Raw genomic sequence first — 21,090 nt, forward strand, 5'->3', positions numbered from 1 at the left:
AGTTCATCACTCCTTCGTGGGGTTCAGTACTGCTCCGGGGCATGGAGGGGGCACGTCCTGTGTGTCCGCTCACCAGCGACGGCCACTTGAGCTGTGCCCACCTCCTGGCTGCCGCAGCTGCTGCTGCTGTGAGCAGGCACATGTGGGTGTGTGAGGACCCTTGTGGCTTCTTTTAGGCCAAGGTGGCTTACTTCCTACTTCTCTCAGACCTGCCCACCGCCCTCCGCAGCCTCTCGCCACCCTCGTCTCTCCCTGCACGCTCGCTGGTGCGGCTGTGACCTCGCCGGCCTGCTCCCCCCTGCACTCCACACGGAGGCCCTGCGGCCTTTTCTCGCCCCAGGTCTCTTGTTCACACGGCTCTCGGGGATTTCACAGTCGCTCGCAGGATAAGGTACAAAGGCCTTTCAGGGCACGCAGGGCCCAGCACGGCCAGGTCTCTGACCCCCGCTTTACGCTCAGCTCATCATTCTGACCCTCAGCCTCCGTGTGCGGCCACACTGACCTCTCTGTCCTGCAAACCAGCCGTGCTCCGTCCCACCACAGGCCCTTTGCACGTCCTGGGTGGTAGGCTTAATCCTTGGCCCTGGTCGGGGCATGCACAGGAGGCAACCAATCATGTGCCTCTCTCACATGTTTCTCTCTCTCTCTCTCTTCCTCCTTCCCTTCCACTCTCTCTAAAAACCAATGGAAAAAGTACCCCCAGGTGACGAGTAACAAAAAAACCGACTTGGGCAATGGCTTCGATGTGTGAGGGGAAGCAGAGGAGCCACTCTCCCCATCCAGCAAACAGACGCCAGGGGTTCCAGCCATGGGGCCTGGGTCAGGCGGGGAGCGGGGGCCGGTGCCGCCCCCGCGGGGACCTGCCCCCGGCAGTCTGTTCCAGCGTTCCCTCCGCTCGGCCACCGAGCACCTGGGGGAGGAATGAGCAGCCCAGTCATTTCTGGAACATAGACTTTTCAGAGCTCAGAAAAGACAGTTTGGGGACAAATAAAACAAGCACTTCTTCCCAAATTAGGCATACACTTGTGAGTAATGATTGAAACTAATTATTCCAAGTGGAGGCAAGTCTGAAAATAGCTACGTGTTTTGGAGGGTTTGGGGCTATTTTCGGCGAGCGTAGGCAAGCTGCAGGCAGAGCCAGGCGCCCCGATCCCAGCAGAGGCCCTGGGGTGGCCGCACCAGGGCTGGCACCCACGTGCCATTCCACGGATGCCAACGTTTTCACGTCGCTTGAGAAACGTGCCAACAGTGAAGGCCGGGGGGTCGGAGCTCCATTGGTTCTTCCTAAGGAAATGCTCGAACAGCCAACAGGGAACGCCAGCCGCGGATGTCACATTTGACCTGTAAGCAGATGCCACCTTCTACCCCAGCTCGTCGGATGACGATAACTTATTTCCTAAGACAAACCGCAGCGATGTAGCCGACCGTACGCTTCCTTCTCTAGAGTCTTCTCCCTCTTTGACAATGTCAGGTGGGCAGGCTGACGCATAGGTGAGGTGGGTGTAGACAGGGGAAAGAGCCTCTGAACCCACATAACGCCTCCCACGGGGCACGCTATCAATAAGAGCATTTCCACCCGTGAGGTTTCAGATGGGGCAACAGAAAGGGTGAGGCCCGGGAGGAGAGAGAGGCCCACACATCCGGGTAGGACACGATGATTTAGGTACAAGGCAGGGGCCGAGCAAAGCTGGCCCTTTCCGTTAGCTGTCCCTCCCCTCCCCTCCCCTCCCCTCCCCTCCCCTCCCCTCCCCTCCCCTCCCCTCCCCTTCCCCAGGGACACCCTCGGATTTTTTTTTTTTAAATATATTTTATTGATTTTCTACAGAGAGGAAGGGAGAGGGATAGAGAGTCAGAAACATCAATCAGCTGCCTCCTGCACACTCCCTACTGGGGATGTGCCCGCAACCAAGGTACATGCCCTTGACCGGAATCGAACCCGGGACCCTTCAGTCCGCAGGCCGATGCTCTATCCACTGAGCCAAACCGGTTAGGGCGACACCCTCGGATTTTTAAACCCCAGACACAGATCTTCTCAGACTCAACGTCAAACGCAAGACTCCCAGCATTTCCCACGCGTTTCTGCGAAGAACCCCGCGTTCCTCAGGAGCCGTCCCGTGAAACAGTCCGTGCGCACAGACCCTCGGGAACGGCTGTCTGCCCGCCCCAGCTCTTCTGAACGGTGCTCCCCAGCCCGCCTTCCTCGGGCAACAATCGTGTACACGCGCCTGCAGGGCGTGGGTTCCGGACTCATGGCTTGTTTACGTGGATCTGCATGATGCCACCCCCTAGTCTTGAGCGCCTGCGTAGTTCCTACTTTATCTCGGGGTGAACCACGCAGACTTGGTCGTCCTTTTCTGTGCGGCCGCCAGGGATGGTGGGGGGACTGTGAGTTTTTGTCCCAGACACCTGATGGCACCCTCCTCCTGGGGTGTGCAGACACCACCGGTCCTGAGCGTCCTGTGCCGACGGAGAGATGGAGAGCCAGCCCCCAGCTACCTTCCCGCCACCGCCCTCTCCCAGCACGTTTCTGCCAGAAGCACTGAAAAACAGTCAACCTGCTTCTCGGGCTTCTTCCCACATCCTGGGAGAAGATGGGTCAAAAGCAAACAGGACAGAAAGAAGGGACGTATCACAAAGCCAAGTGTCACGCCAGGGCCGTGGCAGTGCCCACAGCACACGAGCCATGATGTCTGAATCAGATCGAGAGCGCTCATCCGTCCGCAGGAGGCCGGCCACGTGCCAGGCGCTAGTGCACGCTCCTTACACAGGACGCTGCTGAGACTCACACCCCGGGCCCTGCCACGGAGGCACCATCCCCACCAGAGACACGGAGAACACGGGGCTGCCGGGATGAAGATCAGCCAGAGCCAAGTGGCCGAGCCAGGACCCAAACCCCAAATCTAGCTGACTCCATGATGCCACTCAGCTTCCTGCCAAGAAGAGGAGCAATATGATCAGACTTGTGTTTTGAAAGAGTTACTCTGGGAACGATATAAAGGAGGGACTGGACAACGAACGCAAATCACAGAGCCCGGCTGGCGTGGCTCAGTGGTTGAGTGTAGACCTATGAACCAGGAGGTCATGGTTTATTCCTGGTCAGGGCACGTGCCCGGGTTTCGGGAGTGATCCCCAGTAGGGGGCATGCAGGAGGCAGCTGATCGATGATTCTCTTTCATCACTGATATTTCTGTCTCTCTCTCCCTCTCCCTTCCTCTCTGAAATCAATAAAAATACATTTTTTTAAAAAAAGTAAATCACAGAGACCAAATAGTAACTTCATGTTTTCATTTTTCTCTCTGCCTTCACATTTTCTAGAAATTTCACTTTCCTGGCCGTAATATAAATACTGATTAATTGGCTTGAAGTTTATCCATGTAGAAGACATGCATTTGTGCATGCACACACACACACACACACAGTTAATTCTTTTTCGTAAGTAAAAGCTGATTAAGTGCTGTTCATAAGTAAATTAAGGACCAAAACAACATTAACAAATGTCCCTGCCACATCTTGAACAGATGCCTAAAAATACTTGCTTCTTCCTCCCCTCTTATTCTCAAATGTAGCCACTCAATCTGACTGCACAACACGGGTGTCTGGATAATGAGACACAAAACGAACAATCAATATGCAGCAATTTATTCCTCAGCAGGGTTTTGGCCAGGTGGAGACAGGGCGGAAGACGAAGCCTGTTGGGTAGAAACGATGAGCACTAACACAAACTACAGTCTCACAACTTTATAATCTGGGGGGAAAGGCTTTACTGATCCCCCAGGAGCTGGTGTTAATGGTGGGGTTCAGGCAGAACCCCAGAACGTGTCCCTTTCCCTTCCAGGTCCAGCCCTTTGGCTTGCAAATACTGAGGATCATGCTTGATCCGGGCACTTGTCCCTGTGGCTTCCCGGAGCTGAACACATCAGAGGGGTGCTCTGTGACTCATCGCGGTCTTATACCGCCACTTGGATAAATCTCTTGCTTGGCCCCTGATGTCGGAAGCCAGGACAGGCAACCGGGAAGGCAGGTCATTCTGGAGCAACTCGCAAATGGGGAGCGGCTTTGCCGTCCCTGGCTGCCCTTCCCCACCTCATTAATTCTGCATGTGCAAGTCAGTCTGTATTTCATGGACAAGAGTTTGATGGGACAGGCTTAGGGCAAGGGAAGGAGTGGGGAGGTAGCCCAGGGCAGAGTGTCGTAGGGAAACCAAGTCCAGGATCTAGAAACGAGTCTTGGATTCTGTTCGTAAGGGATGTCGGTACACTTCAGCACTTCTAGGCAGACAGATCAAAATCTCGGAAAGCAGGTTGGATGCTTTCCCAGGAGTTTCAAATCTCATTAAGGCCCAAACTCACCATTTCAATGCCACCCACAGTCCTTTATCACCTGTAGGAATCACTCATTCTAAATGGGTAGGTAGCTCACGATTTGATAGGTCTCTCCATGGAATCAATTTGGTCAGAGCAAGCCTTGCGGACCAGCTCAGTCATCTTCCCTGCGAAGAACAGCAGCATAAATGTTTTCAGTAACGGAGCCAAACAGTTATACCTGCCTGCCCTTCTGTTTCGTTTAAAACGACAAATTAGCCCAAAATTGGCTGAACATAAAGTCATGCTCTGAAGAAATGAATGAATCATTCATGAAAAGTCTCAGAATTCTGTCAAAAAATGAATTGAAAGTTCTCTCATACCAACTCATTGTTAGCCTTTCCTGATAAGAGAGGCATTTGAGGGTGGACCGAACAAGACAGGAAATTGCATATAACTCCTGTCACCATGGCAATGTGGGTGTTTCCATGAGGTGGTGGCCCCATGCAGCAATGTGAAAGGGAATGCAATGAGTTGGACAGATTTTCTTTCCGTTGAAAAGCAAAACAGAGTCAAGAGACTAACAAGGCAGGAGGGAGAAGCGCTTAGGGTATACCCATGGCCAAGCAGGCCTGTCCAGGACTGGAAAAACCCGAGGGCAAGCCCTCCTTCCTCTCTTCCAAGCCAATAAATAGTCTAGGACAGCAGTTTTCAAACATTTTGACCATGACTCATGGAAATAAAAAGTTTTTATATGGCAATCTGGTTAACTGTCTGCCTGCCAACTATGTGTGTGTATGTATATACACGGAGTGGCCAGATTATTATGGCCACCCCATCAGTACTTCGCTGGGCCACCTTTTGCCTTCAATACCGCGGCGATTCTTCTTGGCATTGACTCCACGAGATGTTGAAAGGTGATGCGAGGAATCTGACACCATGCCTGATGAATAGCACTGTCCAGTTCTGTGAGATTGGATGGTTGTGGAACCAGCTGCCTGATGGCTCTTTTAACTTCGTCCCACAAATGCTCAATTGGATTGAGATCTGGTGATTGTGGGGGCCACCTAAGCAAAGTAAAGTCTCTCTCATGTTCTTGAAACCACTCCTGCACAATCTGAGCGCCATGGCAGGGCGCATTGTCTTGTTGGAAGAAGCCATCTCCATTGGGATACACCCGTGGTTGGCAAACTGCGGCTCGCGAGCCACATGTGGCTCTTTGGCCCCTTGAGTGTGGCTCTTCCACAAAATACTATGGCCTGGGCGAGTCTATTTTGAAGAAGTGGCATTAGAAGAAGTTTAAGTTTAAAAAATTTGGCTCTCAAAAGAAATTTCAATCGTTGTACTGTTGATATTTGGCCCTGTTGACTAAAGAGTTTGCCGACCACTGGGATACACCATCAACATGATAGGATGAACTTGATCAGCAACAATACTTAGGTATGTTGTGCTATTCAGACGTTGTTCCACACGAATTAAAGGGCCCAAATCATGCCAGGAAAACATGCCCCAAACCATAACACTACTCCCATCAGTTTGAAGGGTTGTAATCATGCATGTGGGGTGCATGCTTTCATGCTGTTTCCATGAAATTCTCATTCTGCCATCTGCATGATGCAACTAGAAACGTGATTCATCAGACCACATGACTTTTTTTCCAATGCTCGACTGTCCAATCCTCGTGTTCCTGTGCGAATTGCAGACAGCAAAGGTGTTCGAACAAGCCTTCGGCTTCCATATCTCATACGATGCAGTGTACGGCTAATTTGCCTACAAACATCAGGCAAATAATCTGGCCACTCAGTGTATATCAATCTACCTACCCATCCATCTATCCACTCATCCATCCATCCATGCATCCATCTGTCCACCCATCCATTTGTATACATGTATAATGAAACAAATGCTGGTTGTAATTTACTAAATTGGTTTAATAACATATAATTTAAGAATCAAAATCTGGTATTTCTTAGTAAAAGTCATTGGTCTTACAAGAATAGCATGATACGCTCTCCTTTTCATTCTCTCTTTGCCAGCTTATGTGAAATGTTTTGTTGGACTTTATGTAGAAAAAGCCTTCAACTTTTCCTCAAACCAGCCTTGGGACACTGAGTCACTCTTCAGAAACCCAGTAAATAAAATACCCCTTTAGTAAACACAGTGGCCGAGGCATACATCCAGCTTGCAAGCCACCTGCTCCCAATGTGATTAACGGCTGAATGTTCATCCACAACACTGGCCAGAAGGCAGTGGAATGACATAGTCAAAGTGCTGTCACCCAAGAATCTTAACACATTGCGGATGAATCATGAGAATTCACGTGTTTTCTGTTCTAAGTCTTGTGGACAATCACGAGAATTCTTTAAAAAGGTATTAGCTTGTAAGAACATGTAATAAATAATTTCAAAATGCAATGGGTATTTAATTTTAAAGCATGCCTTTAACATTTATGTAAAACGTTTTTTGTACTCGTTCAATAGAAACTTATCTGGCTACTGGGTAAAGCCAGCAATAAAACTACTGGTCTGCAATGTGTTAAGTTCAGAAAAACCACCTTTCAAAAAGGAAGATGCAATGCACTCTAAGACAAACAAAACTGTAAGAATTAGTTGCTAGTAGACCTTCCTTATAAGAAATATTAAAGAACGTTCTGTAGGCTGAAAGCAAGTGACCCCAGACCAACTCAAATCCTCATGAAAAAAATGAAGAGAACCAGGAACGGTAATTATGTAATTATACAATTTGCTCATGTTGTATAAACAACATGTACACAGTTGTATGACTGGGTATGTAACATATAGAAATGTAATATAGTGGACGACAGCCCGAAGGAGATGCGAAGGAGCAAAGCTGCATTGGAATGAGAAAGTGATGCCAGATGGTAACGTGAATCCACAGAAACAAAGCAAGAAAGCCGGAAATGGAAAATGAGAAGGTTAATGTAGACAACTCTATAAATATATATGCGTGCTCCTTTCTTCTCTCATCTTCTTTAAAAGAGGAAGAATACGTAAAGCAATGATCGGAACAATGTATAGTCAGGTCTGTAGCACGTTTAGATATAATATGTGCACCAACAGCATCAAAAGGGGGAGAGGGAATAGAACCACACGGGAGTCATGTGTTTATAGCTCACGGAAATAAGTTAGTGAATCTGATGAATGAAGATGGACATGTTAAACTCTAGAGCAACCACCAAGAAAGTAAAGAGCTCAGAATTTTTAGAGACTAAAGACAAAGCAATCAAACCACCAAGGACTACCTCCCAGGGAGAAGACGGCACTCAATTCAGACTCTCTGAGCGCAGCAGCGACCCGGATGAAACAAGTTCCAGGCGCGAGTCCTTTCCTGCCCACTCCTAAATTCATAGCATTGTCTCTAAATGGCTCCAAACTTAAAAAAAAATATTTCCAACCTAAATTCATTAAGTATTCATCATAAAAACAAATAGCGATATAGAAATTACACAAAAAATGAGCAATTGCATTATGTAAATTTTCACTTCTAGGTAAAATGATTTAATGATAATTTCTAATGATAGAAAGCCAACATTAAGATGATTATCATTAAAATGATTTAATGATAATTTCTAATGATAGAAAGCCAACATAACAATGTTTGGGGCTTGGTTAGAGATCAGCTCAGGTAAACCATGATTTATTGGAGTCATACAACTCCGGGCTCCCCCGAGTTACAGGCGGCTGTGCAGGGTGAGAATTCACATTCACGAAAACTACAAGCTCAGGAGAGAAGAGAGAGCGCACAACAGAAGAGAGTAGGACAAGCAGCGGCACATTTCAGGTTCTGGGCTAAACGTGTCCGAAGTCACCAGTGGAGGACCTGATGCCAGAAGAATGGGGGTGCAGACATTCTACCAGCCAGATGTCCCCTCGGAACAGCCACTGTGGGATCAAAGCGCAGTCACAGACTCACTGAGGGCTGCTGTTTCTGCACCCCCGGGCGTCCGTGTTGTCTCACACCCACTGGGCCCGGACCACACACAGAACACGCCCTGTCCTGGGCTCTGTCCTTCTCGGAGGAACGTTTCGTCACGGGCTGTGTTTTGTAGACGACTGAAGATATGACAGCTTTCCTGGGTGGCGAAATGAATCCCACCTTCCTTCACCAGCGCCCAGAGCTGGGAACCTGAGGGGCTCCATGGAGAAGCTTCCGGAACATGTGAACTCCCCTGGCGGGCGGCTCAGCTGGTTGGGCAAGGGGGGCACTTCCACTCCTCCGGCCTCTGCGTCCTGCCCGCAAATGACAGGCCTGATGGGGTGGTTTGGGGCGGGGGGGTCCCCTCAGCTCCGACATCCCGGGATCCTGTCCATGCCACTGAAATGTATCTCCATCGCTTCACCCCCTTGCTGTGCAGTGCAATTGAGGCCCAGAGTCAGCCCTCAGCCGTCACACAGGCTAAGTTAAGCGGAGTCCAGATCACAGGGAAACACTCTGGAAGCCAGTGCTCATGTATGTACACGTGTGTATGCTCAGAAACACCATCACCAACCGCAGGTACAAGCATCCTTAGGTTCTTCACACGCATCTACATGACAATTATGTACCGCCTATTTCCTCCTGAAAAACCCCCAAAGCTGTGAACTTCTCACTCCACTGCTGCCCGCCACAGCTCCTGGGTGCCAGTACCCAGTTCCGTGGGTCCAGCCCCAGCTCGCTGGGGAAGCGCACACACGTTATCTCACACATGAAGCCCCAGAAGACTTAGCGATCCCCTGCTCCGCCTGCAGAACCGCCAGACTAAGAACCGGACGTCAAAGCTGAACGTCGGAGAAACATCTGGCAGCAGCAGGCATGAACGACTAGCAGGCATTTGTCCTAGACCCGTGGTCGGCAAACCGCGGCTCGCGAGCCACATGCGGCTTTTTGGCCCCTTGAGTGTGGCTCTTCCACAAAATACCACGGCCTGGGTGAGTCTATTTTGAAGAAGTGGCGTTAGAAGTTTAAGTTTAAAAAATTGGGGTCTCAAAAGAAATTTCAATGGTTGTACTGTTGATATTTGGCTCTGTTGACTAATGAGTTTGCCGACCACTGGACTAGACAATGTGGCAGGAGGGGTAGGAGGGGGACTCCTTTTTAACATCCACCAATGGCGACAAATCAATCTCAAGTTGGGCTTCTCGAGAGAGAGGAGGAGGAGGAAGTTATCGATGGTGATGAGGATGACATGTCAATGACCACAGCAGCAGCTAATTAGCAGGAGTAGGGATAGAATTAGCCGCCATTGCTCTGGTGCTTACCATATACATAATCCCTTCTAGCTCATACATTATCTCACTTCATTCTCGTGAAGTCGGTATCACTGTGACACCCCCACCCCCATGCCAAAAAGAAACCGAGGCTTGGCAATGACCTGCCGAAGAAGTCCCACAGCTAGGAGACTGCAGAGTGGCCTCACCCCGTCTGTGCACCCTCAGAGCCCGGGTTCTAGAGGATGGAGATGGACATCGTCAGCTTTGATGGACGGCTGAGTTGTGGCCTGCAGAGGCCCGGGAGCCTGGAGGGGGAGGGGGTGGGGGTGGCACGGGCAGTGGCCATGAGTCGGGCAGATCTAGGGTTGGGTGGGCCCGTGCTCTGCCCTCTGGCCCTTCAAGGGAGGGTGACCTTCAGCTGGAGGCCACGGCCAAGCTATTGTTTGCAGCTTTGCAGGAAGCGGGTTGAAAGGGTCGTTGAAAAATGATCTTACTAAATCAAGCTGTACCAATATTTTTATTTCCTTTCATGCAATGCCATGTTTGAAAGGCATTAGGTGGGCCTGTTTATAAAGCCTGGGAACTAAGTCTGTGTGACTTCAGTTCAGGAAAACAAACACGTCCTGCCCTTACAGCGAGAGAACGGCCGGAGGGCACTTCCTTCTCAGAGCAGGTCCTTGCTCTCGCACCTGCGGGACGTTTGACAAAAGTCCTTCGGATCCAAAAGGCTTCTTCAGAGGGTGCCACTGTCCTGACATTTATGCGCATTAAATCACCTTCCTGTGGGTCTAACAGTTTTATTTTTTTAAATAAGAAATTGGTAGACAGACTTAAGATTATTAGCTGTAGGGTTTATGGCTTATTGTTAAAATATTTTTACTTATTTCAGAGAGGAAGGGAGAGGGAGAGAGAGAGAGAGAGAAACATCAATGATGAGAGAGAATCACTGATCGGCTGCCTCCTGCACGCTCCCTCCTGGGGATCGAGCCCGCAGTCTGGGCATGTGCCCTGACCGAGAAGTGAACTGTGACCTCCTGGTTCCTAGGTGGGGGTCTGGGCGGGGCCTGAGAGTCTGCATTTCTGACTGCTTCCGAGGCTGCTGGTCTGCAGACCAGGCTCCGGTAGCAATGCTCTCCGAGTTACCAAGAGCTTTTCCTGGTGGGCCTCCCACTCGTCCGGGTGCATAAGGACCTGTGAGTCCTGAGCTCCTGTAAATGGGTGAAAAATCAGGCCTGTGCCAGGTCACATTCCCCCTGCCACTCAAATGCAACTGGCCACCACGCGCATGGCCACTGGCTGCCTCTGGACTTTGCTGGAGCGTCTGCTACCTGCCTGGCACGCAGAGGGCGCCACAGAGGCCAGGAGTGTGAGAGACTGAGTGGGCGCGCACACAACACAAAAGAAGGAAGAAGGAAGCGGCCTTGGCTCCCGGCGGCCCCGGGCCCATTCAGACCCTCGTGTAAAGCTGTCTGCCGGTCATGTATGGAGACAGGGAACAGTACAAAGCCATGAGCAGACCTGGTGAGGAAGAGGGAGGAGGGGGAGGAGGAAGGAGAAGGCCCAGGAGCAGCAGCTAACTTTGGGGGATCAGTCAGCACAGGGCAGTGTTGAGTCTTTCGCGCTGACTGTCTACTTAGTCTTTTCAAGACCTCTGTGGACTGGGGATTACAAGGATTTCCACTCTACAGACTGGGACACGGAAGCACAGAGAGGATTAGCAACTCCAAGATAACACAGCGAGGAAGGAGCCTGTCTGAGCCACACTGTGCACCCCGCCACACGGCAGCCCCCTTCTCTGCCGGGCCCCGCAGCCCTTGGCTCCCCAGATGGGCTTCACTGTGCGGTCCCCCCCAGATCGGATAGTAACACAGCTCCGAAGACCTGGCCGATATTTTCCGGCCTCCGCGTGTCTCCCAGCTTGGTCTGATGTTGGGTGTTTTTGTGTGTGTGTGTGTGTTGAATCTGAGAAGTAAAACCGAGAACTGCAGTGACTGCTGAGCAGAGACTTGTTTCAGGAGAGGTAACCTTTTAAAAGTTCCAAGCCCATCCAAAGAAGCGTCATGCGCTCCTGGACCCAGTGCGCCCTAGGGCTGGTGCACATTAAGAATTCATACGTAATTAAGAATTCATACGGCCTGAGTGCCTGGCATCTAGAAAGCCCTTCCGCTACACTAACTCATCCGGTGTCCCGCCCCTCTGAGCTCCTAGGCAGCGTGCTCCTTGCTTTACCTGGAATGGAAACGAGGCTGATGGGACGTGAGATTCAGAGCCCGAGCCCAGACGCCCCACCCCCACCCCCCCATGCCCACATCACAGCTTGGTGCCTAAAAACTTAATTTGCTTCAGTGTCAACCTGCAATCCAACCACTAATCCAAACCATTCTATGAATAAAATATCACGTCAGTGCTTATCTCTCTAACCACTTTTTAAAAAGTAATTTTATTGATTTCAAAGAGGAAGGGAGAGGGAGAGAGAGATAGAAACATCAATGATGAGAGAGAGTCATTGATCGGCTGCTTCCCGCACACCCACCACTGGGGATCAAGCCCGCAACTCGGGCATGGGCCCTGACTGGGAATCGAACCGTGACCTCCTGGTTCCTAGGTGGACGCTCAAACACCGAGCTGCGCTGGCTGGGCTCTAACCACTTTCTTTCATGTTAACATTATGTATTCTAATTAACACCTGCAATCACACAGTTAGGAAGAGGCCGCAGCTACCGAGGGGAGCAGCTGGGTGTGAGTTTGGGGGTCTGTGAGTGCCACTGGAGAGCCTGACCTCCTTGGCACCTGCCCAGCCTGCTTTTGGGAGCCCAACCCACCTCGCACACAGACCTCAAACCCCCAACCGGCCAAGGGTCCCAGCTGTGCCTTGACTTGAACCTAGAAAGCCGAGGTGCACGGGTATCTCTTCCAGGGCACAGTGCAAACCTTGGTTTGAGGCGGGGAGGGAGTTCCCCAATGCTCAGAAGTAGCCTAAATAGGGCCTCGAACTCACGAACTGGTCTAGGAATTAGAAAAAGCATTAACTTGCGAAATGGAACCACGGGACTCAATTCCTTTCTCCGCCACTTAGCTCATCGCCGCGCCGGGCCTCAGTTGTATCATCCACTAGCCCAGAGGATGACACACAGCAGAGATGCAGGGGAGTGGCTGTCACGGACCCTGGCACTCGGGTGGGGTCTGGAGCATGGCGGCTGCCCCAGAGCATGGCCCACGGCGGGGGCCTCCGCCCTCACAGCCCCAAAGGGCCAAGCCAGGCGGGGTCTGCAAGTGTTAGTGGCATAGGAGCCACGCGGGGGTTTTGACCACAATTCTGCGTGGTGCACTGACTGTTAGGACATAAGTAACAGCCCAGCCTGCAGCCAACTCCCTCTCTGAGGACAGGGAGTTGCATGTTTTCGGTGTGGGTGTGGGTGTGGGTATGGGGTGGGAAGAACAAAACATTTACCTTTTCCAGGGCCTCTCTGTCAAGGAGCTCTTGCACAGCGAGAAGCTTGATGCTGTAAGAAAAATTAAAACCACACTTGAAAACAAACCATTTCATGTCAGCAGGCATCAGGCAGGTCACAGGGCAAAAGGCTGAAATTTCAGCCGCATTTCGACGTCACCTCCCCTCGTACGGTGGCCTCGGGTTGAACTGAAATGACCGTTACAGAACTAAATGGTGGAAGTGATTTTACCGTCTGAGCCAGCAATTCCGCTTCTGGGCAGATACCCAGGAGGCTGAAAACCTGGACTGGAGCAGGAATCTGCACACCCATTCACAGCAGCGCTGCTCTCAGCTGCAAACAGGTGGGAGCAACCCAACGTCCATCTGTGGGGCACATACGCAGTGGAAGATCGTTCAGCTTTCCAAAGACGGCAGCGCTGGCCTAGCTGGGTTGGCTCAGTGGACAGAGCGTCGGCCCATGGACTGAAGGGTCCCGGGTTCGATGCCAGTCAAGAGCACATACCTCGATGGCAGGCTCCATCTCAGCCCCAGTCTGGGCACGTGTGGGAGGCAACCAATCGATGTGTCTCTCTCACATCGATGTTTCTCTTTCTCTGTCTCTCCCTCTCCCTTCCACTCTCTCTCAAAATCAATGGAAAAATAGGCTCGGGTGAGGATTAACAGAAAAAAAAAAAACAAAAAACCCAGAAACAAATTCAGGAAGGACACTCTGGCCTGTGCTACCTGGATGAACCTTGAGGACATTATGAGGTGGAATAAGCGAGACACAAAGGACCGATCCCGTGTGATTCCATGCCTCTGAGGTGCCTAAGGTATCCCATTCACAGAGACAGAAAGTAGATGGAGGTCCCCAGGCCCGGCCAGGGGCGGGGGCGGGGAGTTAGTGGTTCCTGGGGACAGAGTCTCGGTTTGAGATGAGGACATGGCCCTGGTGTGGCGGGAGCGCGACAAAGCGAGTGCACTTCATGCCACTGAGCTGCACACGTATCTGGTTCACATTAGAGTGGAGTTTATGTCATGTACCTTTCACCCCAGGAAATTCTGAAAGGAACTGACAGGCGCTTCATGTGAGGAACCTGAATAAGTCAGAGGAATACAGAAAAGGACACCGGGGCCATGCTCAGTGGCCATCTTCCCCGACGGCCCTCCGAGGATGACAAGAAAGAGCCAGATGGCTGCTTACGGAGGCCTGCTCAGGGCTCACTGGCTCCTGCACCCGGATCGAGCCCTACTGTGCGGGGGTAACCAGGGGCACACGCTGACTCTGACTTGCTCCTGCCCACGAGGAGCTCACGGCCCCTTGGAGGCCACAGTCAGACCAGAATATGATGTACAGGGTGCCAAGGGGGCGGCCGAGGCTCAGAGAGGAGCCGGCCCAGCTGAGGTCAGGGAAGGCTTCCTGGGGGAGGGGCCGGTAAGCTTTGCCAGGGGGCGGGGCCAGGGACGAAGGCGCCCCACAGAGGGCCAGCAGAGGCAAAGGCACCGAGGGGGCAGAGAGGGCAGGGGGGACCCAGCCACCCGTTTCCAGTCCCGGGGCCAGAGCCCAGGCCGCAGGCAGCACCCTCGGCGAGAGAATTCGGAAGTGGATGGAGGTTTACGGGGGGGGGGGGGGTACTTCCCCTTCTGTGCCAGCGGCTTCGGCAGAGGCCAGGGTCACAGTGAGCAGGCAGCCACGGCGCGCTCATCCGCCAGGGAGGAAGCAGCGAGCTGGGCGGGGTGCTGAGGGAGGGTCAGCTGTTGATGGTGTCACCAGCTCCCTCTTCACCCTGATAATCTGCTTAGTGATTAGCTGTTGGTGTCACCAGCCCCCCTTGCCCCCCCCGCCCCCCCCACAGGCTCTCTGCACAGGCTCTCTGCAGCAGAAAGGGGCCTCCCCGGGACCCCGTGCCTCCCTCCAGAGGGGTTCTATCCACGATAAGGTCCACCTTCACTTGCAGGACTCTGTACAATGACCGCTCTGCACAGCTCAGCAAGCACGCGCCAAGCAAATGCAACGAGTTACTACAGAGCAACTCCGGGGGGTGCAATGCAAGCTTGAAAGACACCATCGCGAGCAGCAGCAACAATTCACAGGCCTCGGGGCTCACGGCAGGGCCCTCCCTCTGCTCCCGGCACACGGACCACCCCTCCCGCCCGCCCGGCCATGCTTGCTTGTTTCTCCCTCCCCGCAGCTGCAGTGCTAAGGTGTGTCCGGATGGGTCCCGTTACACGATATCCTGGCGTTATTCCTTACCCAGTTGGAGACTACCAGAGCAGAGAGTCTCTATTTCACATTTCTGGTACCAGATTCTTCTAGCACATCGGATACCCCCTGGGAGGGAATTCACACGTGAAGGAGCCGCAAACCCATTTACCAAATGCTCCATTCGACACCTCTAACTTCCCCGCCCTGGAAGGGGATCTCATCTCTCATTTCAATCCTGCTCCTCCTCTCCTTCCTCCATCCCCTCGCTAACTCCACACACACACACTGCGTGTCAGAAACTGTGCCGGGCGCCAGGGGGGCCAAGATGAACACAGCATGGCCCCGGCTCCCACAGGGCTCCCAGGGGCCGGGATGCTGCTTGGGCACAGTCCCTGGAGGCCTGTCTCCCTGAGACCCCCCGGGTCCCCACATGGACCAGCGGAGCTGGGAGACGCGGGGCATGCCGGCAGTGGCCTGGGCTTGGCCAGCGCGCTGAGAACAGCCCAGCTCCAGGATGGCGCTGCAATGCCTTTGTCTGCGCTGCACTTTGAGGAGAGAGGCAAATCCCACAAAGGCAGTGATTTCTTTAGAAAAATGGCAACAGCAAGGGCCAGGCCTGAAGTCAAGATGGGCAACGCTCAGAAAGACCTAGAAGGCGTGCAGTCACCGCGGGTGGACAAGCCACGGGAGGGAAGGCGCTGAGGCCAGAGGTCTTCTCAGCACCCCGGCGGCACCTGCCACAGGGAGGTCCACCCAGACGAGAAGTGGCGACGGGGAGCGTGCCAGGCAGACCCCGGCCCCGACGGCAGGAGGAAACACCGCAAGGTGGAAGACACAGAAGACAGAGGGTGGCCTCGGGCTGCAGACTGAATGAACTCACTGGCCCTGACGGGCAGGGAAGAGGTAGCTCTGTGAGTCCTGCAAACACACCTGCAGGGGGACACGCCTCCCTCACCCACGCTCCGAGTCAGGATCTCTCTCCAGCTCCCTTGCTGGCACTTTGAGTTTCACCGATTTACTCAGTGACGCGTTTTAGAGGCTGAGATACGACAGTAAATGCACAGCCATGCAATGCGGAGCCGTCCAGTCTGCGCACAGATAAAATACTAGCATGTAAGGCTCTGTACCAGGCACCGCTGGGCGCTGGGGATTCAGTGAGCGCAAACCCAGCCTCCGCCAGGCGAGGGCGCTGCACCAAGCGGAGAGGCCCCTGGAAAGTGGCCTCAGGGGACAGGTCCAGGGGTGCAGGCACAGGGTGGGTGGGAGGAATAGCGGGAGCTGTTCTCGGCAAGCGGCTTGTGTAGCAGATGGAAAGTGGCTCCTCCTCTCCCTGCAGGCTCCTCACTGTCCACGTGGGAGAAGCACCCCAAAGAGAATCCGTTTCTGAGTCAGGTCCTGCTCCTCCAGGCCCCACAGTGCCGGCCTCCAGGCTCCTGCGTCCCTGGCAGGCGCCCCAGCTCCCGGCTCCCAGCGAGACCCTCCGCGTGGGACCAGGACAGCCCCTTTGGGAAATCTCTTCGAGCACAAACCACTGGCCAGAGGTGACAAAGCCCAGCGCTAACAGGAAACAGCAGAAGAGGGTCAGACCCCGTGTGGGAAGCGGCCAGTGGAAGCGAGCCTGGCTCCCGCCGGAGGCTGGGGAACACTTTCCCACACCCCGCTCCTTTGTCAGCAGCTCGCTCCCCACCGGGCGCCACTTTTTAAAAAATATATCTTTATTGATTTCAGAGAGGGAGGGAGAGAGATAGAAACATCAATGATGAGAGAGAATCATCGATTGGCTGCCTCCTGCACACCCCACACTGGGGATCCAGCCCGCAACCTGGGCATGAGCCCTTGACCGGAATCGAACCTGAGACCCTTCTGTCTGCAGGCCGACGCTCTATCCACTGAGCCAAACCAGCCAGGGCAGGTGGTGCCACTTTTTAAAAAATATATCTTTATTGATTTCAGAGAGCGAGAGGGAGAGAGAGATAGAAACATCCATGATGGGAGAGAATCACTGACCGGCTGCCTCCTGCACGCCCCACACTGGGGATCAAGCCCACAACCTGGGCATGTGCCCTGCCTGGAATCAAACCATCGCCTCCTGGTTCATGAGCTGACGCTCAACCACTGAGCCACACTTGCTTTCTCTGACTCCTCTTTGGCTACTCTGGGGCTTTCCTTCCAGGGAAGTGGAAGGAACCACCAGGTCAAATGAGCTTTTGCGTCTACTGCAGGGACAGAGTCGCCTCCTGCACGACCTCACCTGTTCGCCTCCTGCACGACCTCACCTGTTCGCCGGTGAAGACTGTGGCTGACCCCATCCCCTCTGCACCTCTACTTTCCCGTGGTCCTCCTGTAGGAAGGTGCTCAGAGCCCTGTGGGATGTGATCTTCCGGGGTGACCTGGTCTTTTCTTCCTGCCATGTCATTCCATTCACTGGGCTTCCTTCCAACATCTCAATCTTTTGCATTATATAAAATCTAGAGGCCTGATGCACGGAATTCGTGTAAGAGCAGGCCTTCCTTCCCCGGCTGCCAGCACTGGCTTCCCTCTGGCACCCGGGACCCAGGCTTCCCTCACAGCCCCTGAAGGACATCCGGTCTAATTAGCATATTATGCTTTTATTATTATAGATTCTTTATGATCATCAAATTCTGTGAGAATGAAAGTAAGCAACACACTTTTGTTTTGTTTTGTTTGTTTTTTGTTTTTATGCACGCTGGCTAGCTATCAATAATTAAGGATTTGGGGTTGCATTTTTTTTTTCTCCCCATATTTTTGTATTTTGGGATTCACAGGGGACTCCTGGTCAACTATTTTTTTTCCTATAAATGTCCACAAGTTTAGGATTTGCCATCTAGTTGCTCTGTCTTTTTGATCCCAATATTGTAATCGTGAACATTTTCAAACCTCCAGGAAAATGTAGACAACTGTACAGGGAACAGCTCCCCACAGGCCATCACTGTTGGCATTTCACCCCATTGGCGATAACACACGGGCTGCCTATCCACTCGCCAGCCCAGCCTCTTCTGGATGCGCTGCGAAGCAAGCTGCAGCCCAAAGACCTGGTTTCCGATGAGATTCCACCCAAAGGCTGGCCTCCACACACTGCCTCTGCCTCCTCAACGGAACCACACCCTGCAGATTCCGACCCCATCGTGAGTGGAACTCGCCTTCGGTGCTACTTAAAACCTGCCCTCCGCCCCTTAATGCTTCTCCGCCGGGGTTTTCTCTCAGACGCCCCTGAAGCTCTCATTTACTGAAGCCACACCCCCTCCCCCCTAACCTGGATGGAACCACCAGTCTCCCCTCCTCCTGCTCCCCTCCCCTCCTCTCCCACCCTCTCATGTTTCCTAAGCCTGTCAAGCCACCATTAAATGAATATTCCTAAAGCTCAACTTCACCTGCGCTCCATGAGACCTGGCCCGGCTCTGGGCCCCTCCCGCCCATCACCCAACTTTCTGTAACAGCGAGTGTGTCACAGAAGCCCAGCGAGGCTCATTCCAGCTGCTCTCAACTGCTCATGGCGGCTGTCTAGAGAACTTATTTATTTTAGTTTTCTGGGGACGAGTAAGAGCGATTGATTGAACGTGCGAGAGACAAGAAGTTCCTGCTATCGGGACAGACTGAAAACCAGTAAGTTATCTCGCACAGGGCATGGCCCCCACTCAATGCTCCCGCCCGAATTCCTCATCTGGCTTTGGATGCCGACCTTTCCCCTCTCTGTGAGGCAGCGCTTCCTTTCGGGCCAGAAGAAATGCACCTCTGGGTTTTGTCAGAGGCGGCGGCCTCATTAATCAGCAGAAAGCAAACATTCATCCCGGCTTGTGATACAGAGCAGCAGCGAGGGTCTGTGGGCTGGGGCTGTTTAAAGCCCCAAGCGAGAGGGCACATTTCACAGGATCTCTTCTTCACGTTTTTATAAGAAGGTCCTTACAGAGCACACGCTACTGCAGAAAATTCAGAACACACACACACACAGAGAAATGAAAGAATCATTAGCACAATCTTGCTACCTAGAAATACCGTTAACATTTTGATATCTATCCTTTGAGACTCTATAAAAATAAATATATCCGTCTCATAAAATTGAATCATATTGTACACACTTTCTATTATTTTTAACTGCCATTACATTATAAATTATTGTCATTATTGACACGATTCCATCTCATTAAGTATTTTTATGTAATTGAATGGAGATACATATATGCTAGAATGATCTGTCGGACATGAAGGCTGTTTGAAATTTGTCACTGTTCTAAGGATCACTTTAGTGGAAAACTCTGCATATGCTACTTTTCGAATACCTTTAATTGCCTCAGACAACAAATTTCCAGGAGGTCACGGCAATGTGCGTTTTGGAGATTTTAAGGAAGTTTTGCAAAATGGCTTTGTAGAAGTGGACGTCCACCCACCGTCATTCACTATGACCGGCTCCCTTGCCCTGCACGCCTCCTTGCAGGGGATCGAGCCTGCGTAATTTTTGTTAATCCTCCCTAACCCAGAGGTGTTATTATGCTGTTTAAATTTACATGTACTTGACCACTAGAGAAACTGGACTTTTATTGGCCAATTTCAATCCTTTCATCAGAGTGGGTGACTGATGGGGAGGGAAGTGGCCCGGGCGGGGCAGTCAGAGACCAATAGGACCTCTGCAACGTAGCTGACTATCGTGCTCTCATTCCTCTCCTTCGTTTTTTCCTTTTTTTTTGTTAATCCTCATCAGAGGATATGTTTTCCACTGATTTTTTGGAGAGAGTGGAAGAAGGGAGGGACAAAGGGAAAGAGAGAGAGAGAGAAAGAGAGAGAGAGAGAGAGAGAGAGAGAGAGAAACATTGATGTGAGAGAGACACATTGATTGGCTGTCTCCCCCATGTGCCCCAGAAGGGCTGGGAATCGAACCTGCAATCCAGGTACCTGCCCTTGACCAGGAATCAAACCCTTGACCCTTCAGTGCCTGGGCTGCGCTCTAACCACCGAGAAATACTGGCAGGGCCTTCTCCTTTGTTAATTGGATATAATTCGCTGGAAACACTAGATCAGTATGTATGGGAATTTTACATTATCGCACCGTCTTGACCAGGGGTCCTCAAACTTTTTAAACAGGGGGCCAGTTCACTGTCCCTCAGACCATTGGAGGGCCGGACTATAGTTTAAAAAAAAACTATGAACAAATTCCTATGCACACTGCACATATCTTATTTTGAAATAAAAAAACAAAAGGGCAAAAACACCCGCATGTGGCCCGCGGGCCGTAGTTTGAAGACGCCTGGTCTTGACAAATAACCATTATCAATACTTTGCCCAAACAGTTTTGTGTAGGGGCCCGCCAGCTGGAAGAAGTATGATTAAAGGCTACTCGCTGGAGAGAAAAATTAAAAACAACCAAGTGTGTGTGGAAAGGTTTACCAGTTGGCTCAAAATCATCTGGGGCTCACCAGAGCCAGAGCCGGGGTTCCCATGTTCCCTGTGGTTTGGGCAGCACAGGAGGGCTCCCTACACAGGGGCGCGACCTGCACAGGAATCCCGGTAGATCGGGCGCAGGACTGCGGTCTGCAGGGAGGCCCAGAGGCTCTCCCGAGGGCAGAAGGACCAGCATCAGGGCACAGGGCCGGCCCTGGGTCCCCAGGACAGGACGCCCAGATCCCCGACCAGAACTCTCCTGTGGCCCAGCCACCCACAGCCCAGGATCTGTTCTGCTCGGCAGCACAGAACGGACTGGAACACTGACCCCGGGCAGCAAGGCCCCCAAGCGCCGTGGGTACGGGCTTTCAGAAGGTGAGTGAGGTCCCACCGCAGGGACAAACAGGCACTGCTCTGTGCCAAGAGCCTGGCTATCTGGGCTACCCCCCGCCCCCTCCCCCCAGGCTTCTCAGTCAGCTCCAGACCTGCGGGACCTGGCTGGTCTCTGAATGTCTGTCTGTCCCTCTAATTTCCAGGAGGAGAAAC

General features: G+C 52.4%; 1 protein-coding gene across 1 annotated transcript in view; it reads right to left on the minus strand.

Annotated features, from left to right (window-relative positions):
* The window catches only part of EEPD1 (endonuclease/exonuclease/phosphatase family domain containing 1), a 72,242-nt gene that overhangs the window by 16,928 nt on the left and 34,224 nt on the right, over positions 1–21,090 (minus strand). The window contains exon 3 of the mRNA XM_079786567.1: positions 12,963–13,014. Within this exon, the coding sequence (XP_079642693.1) occupies positions 12,963–13,014 (52 nt within the window). The remainder of the gene's footprint in view (positions 1–12,962; positions 13,015–21,090) is intronic.

Source organism: Cnephaeus nilssonii (assembly GCF_951640355.1).
Source record: "Cnephaeus nilssonii genome assembly, chromosome: 12".
NCBI classification, from domain to species: Eukaryota; Metazoa; Chordata; class Mammalia; order Chiroptera; family Vespertilionidae; genus Cnephaeus; species Cnephaeus nilssonii.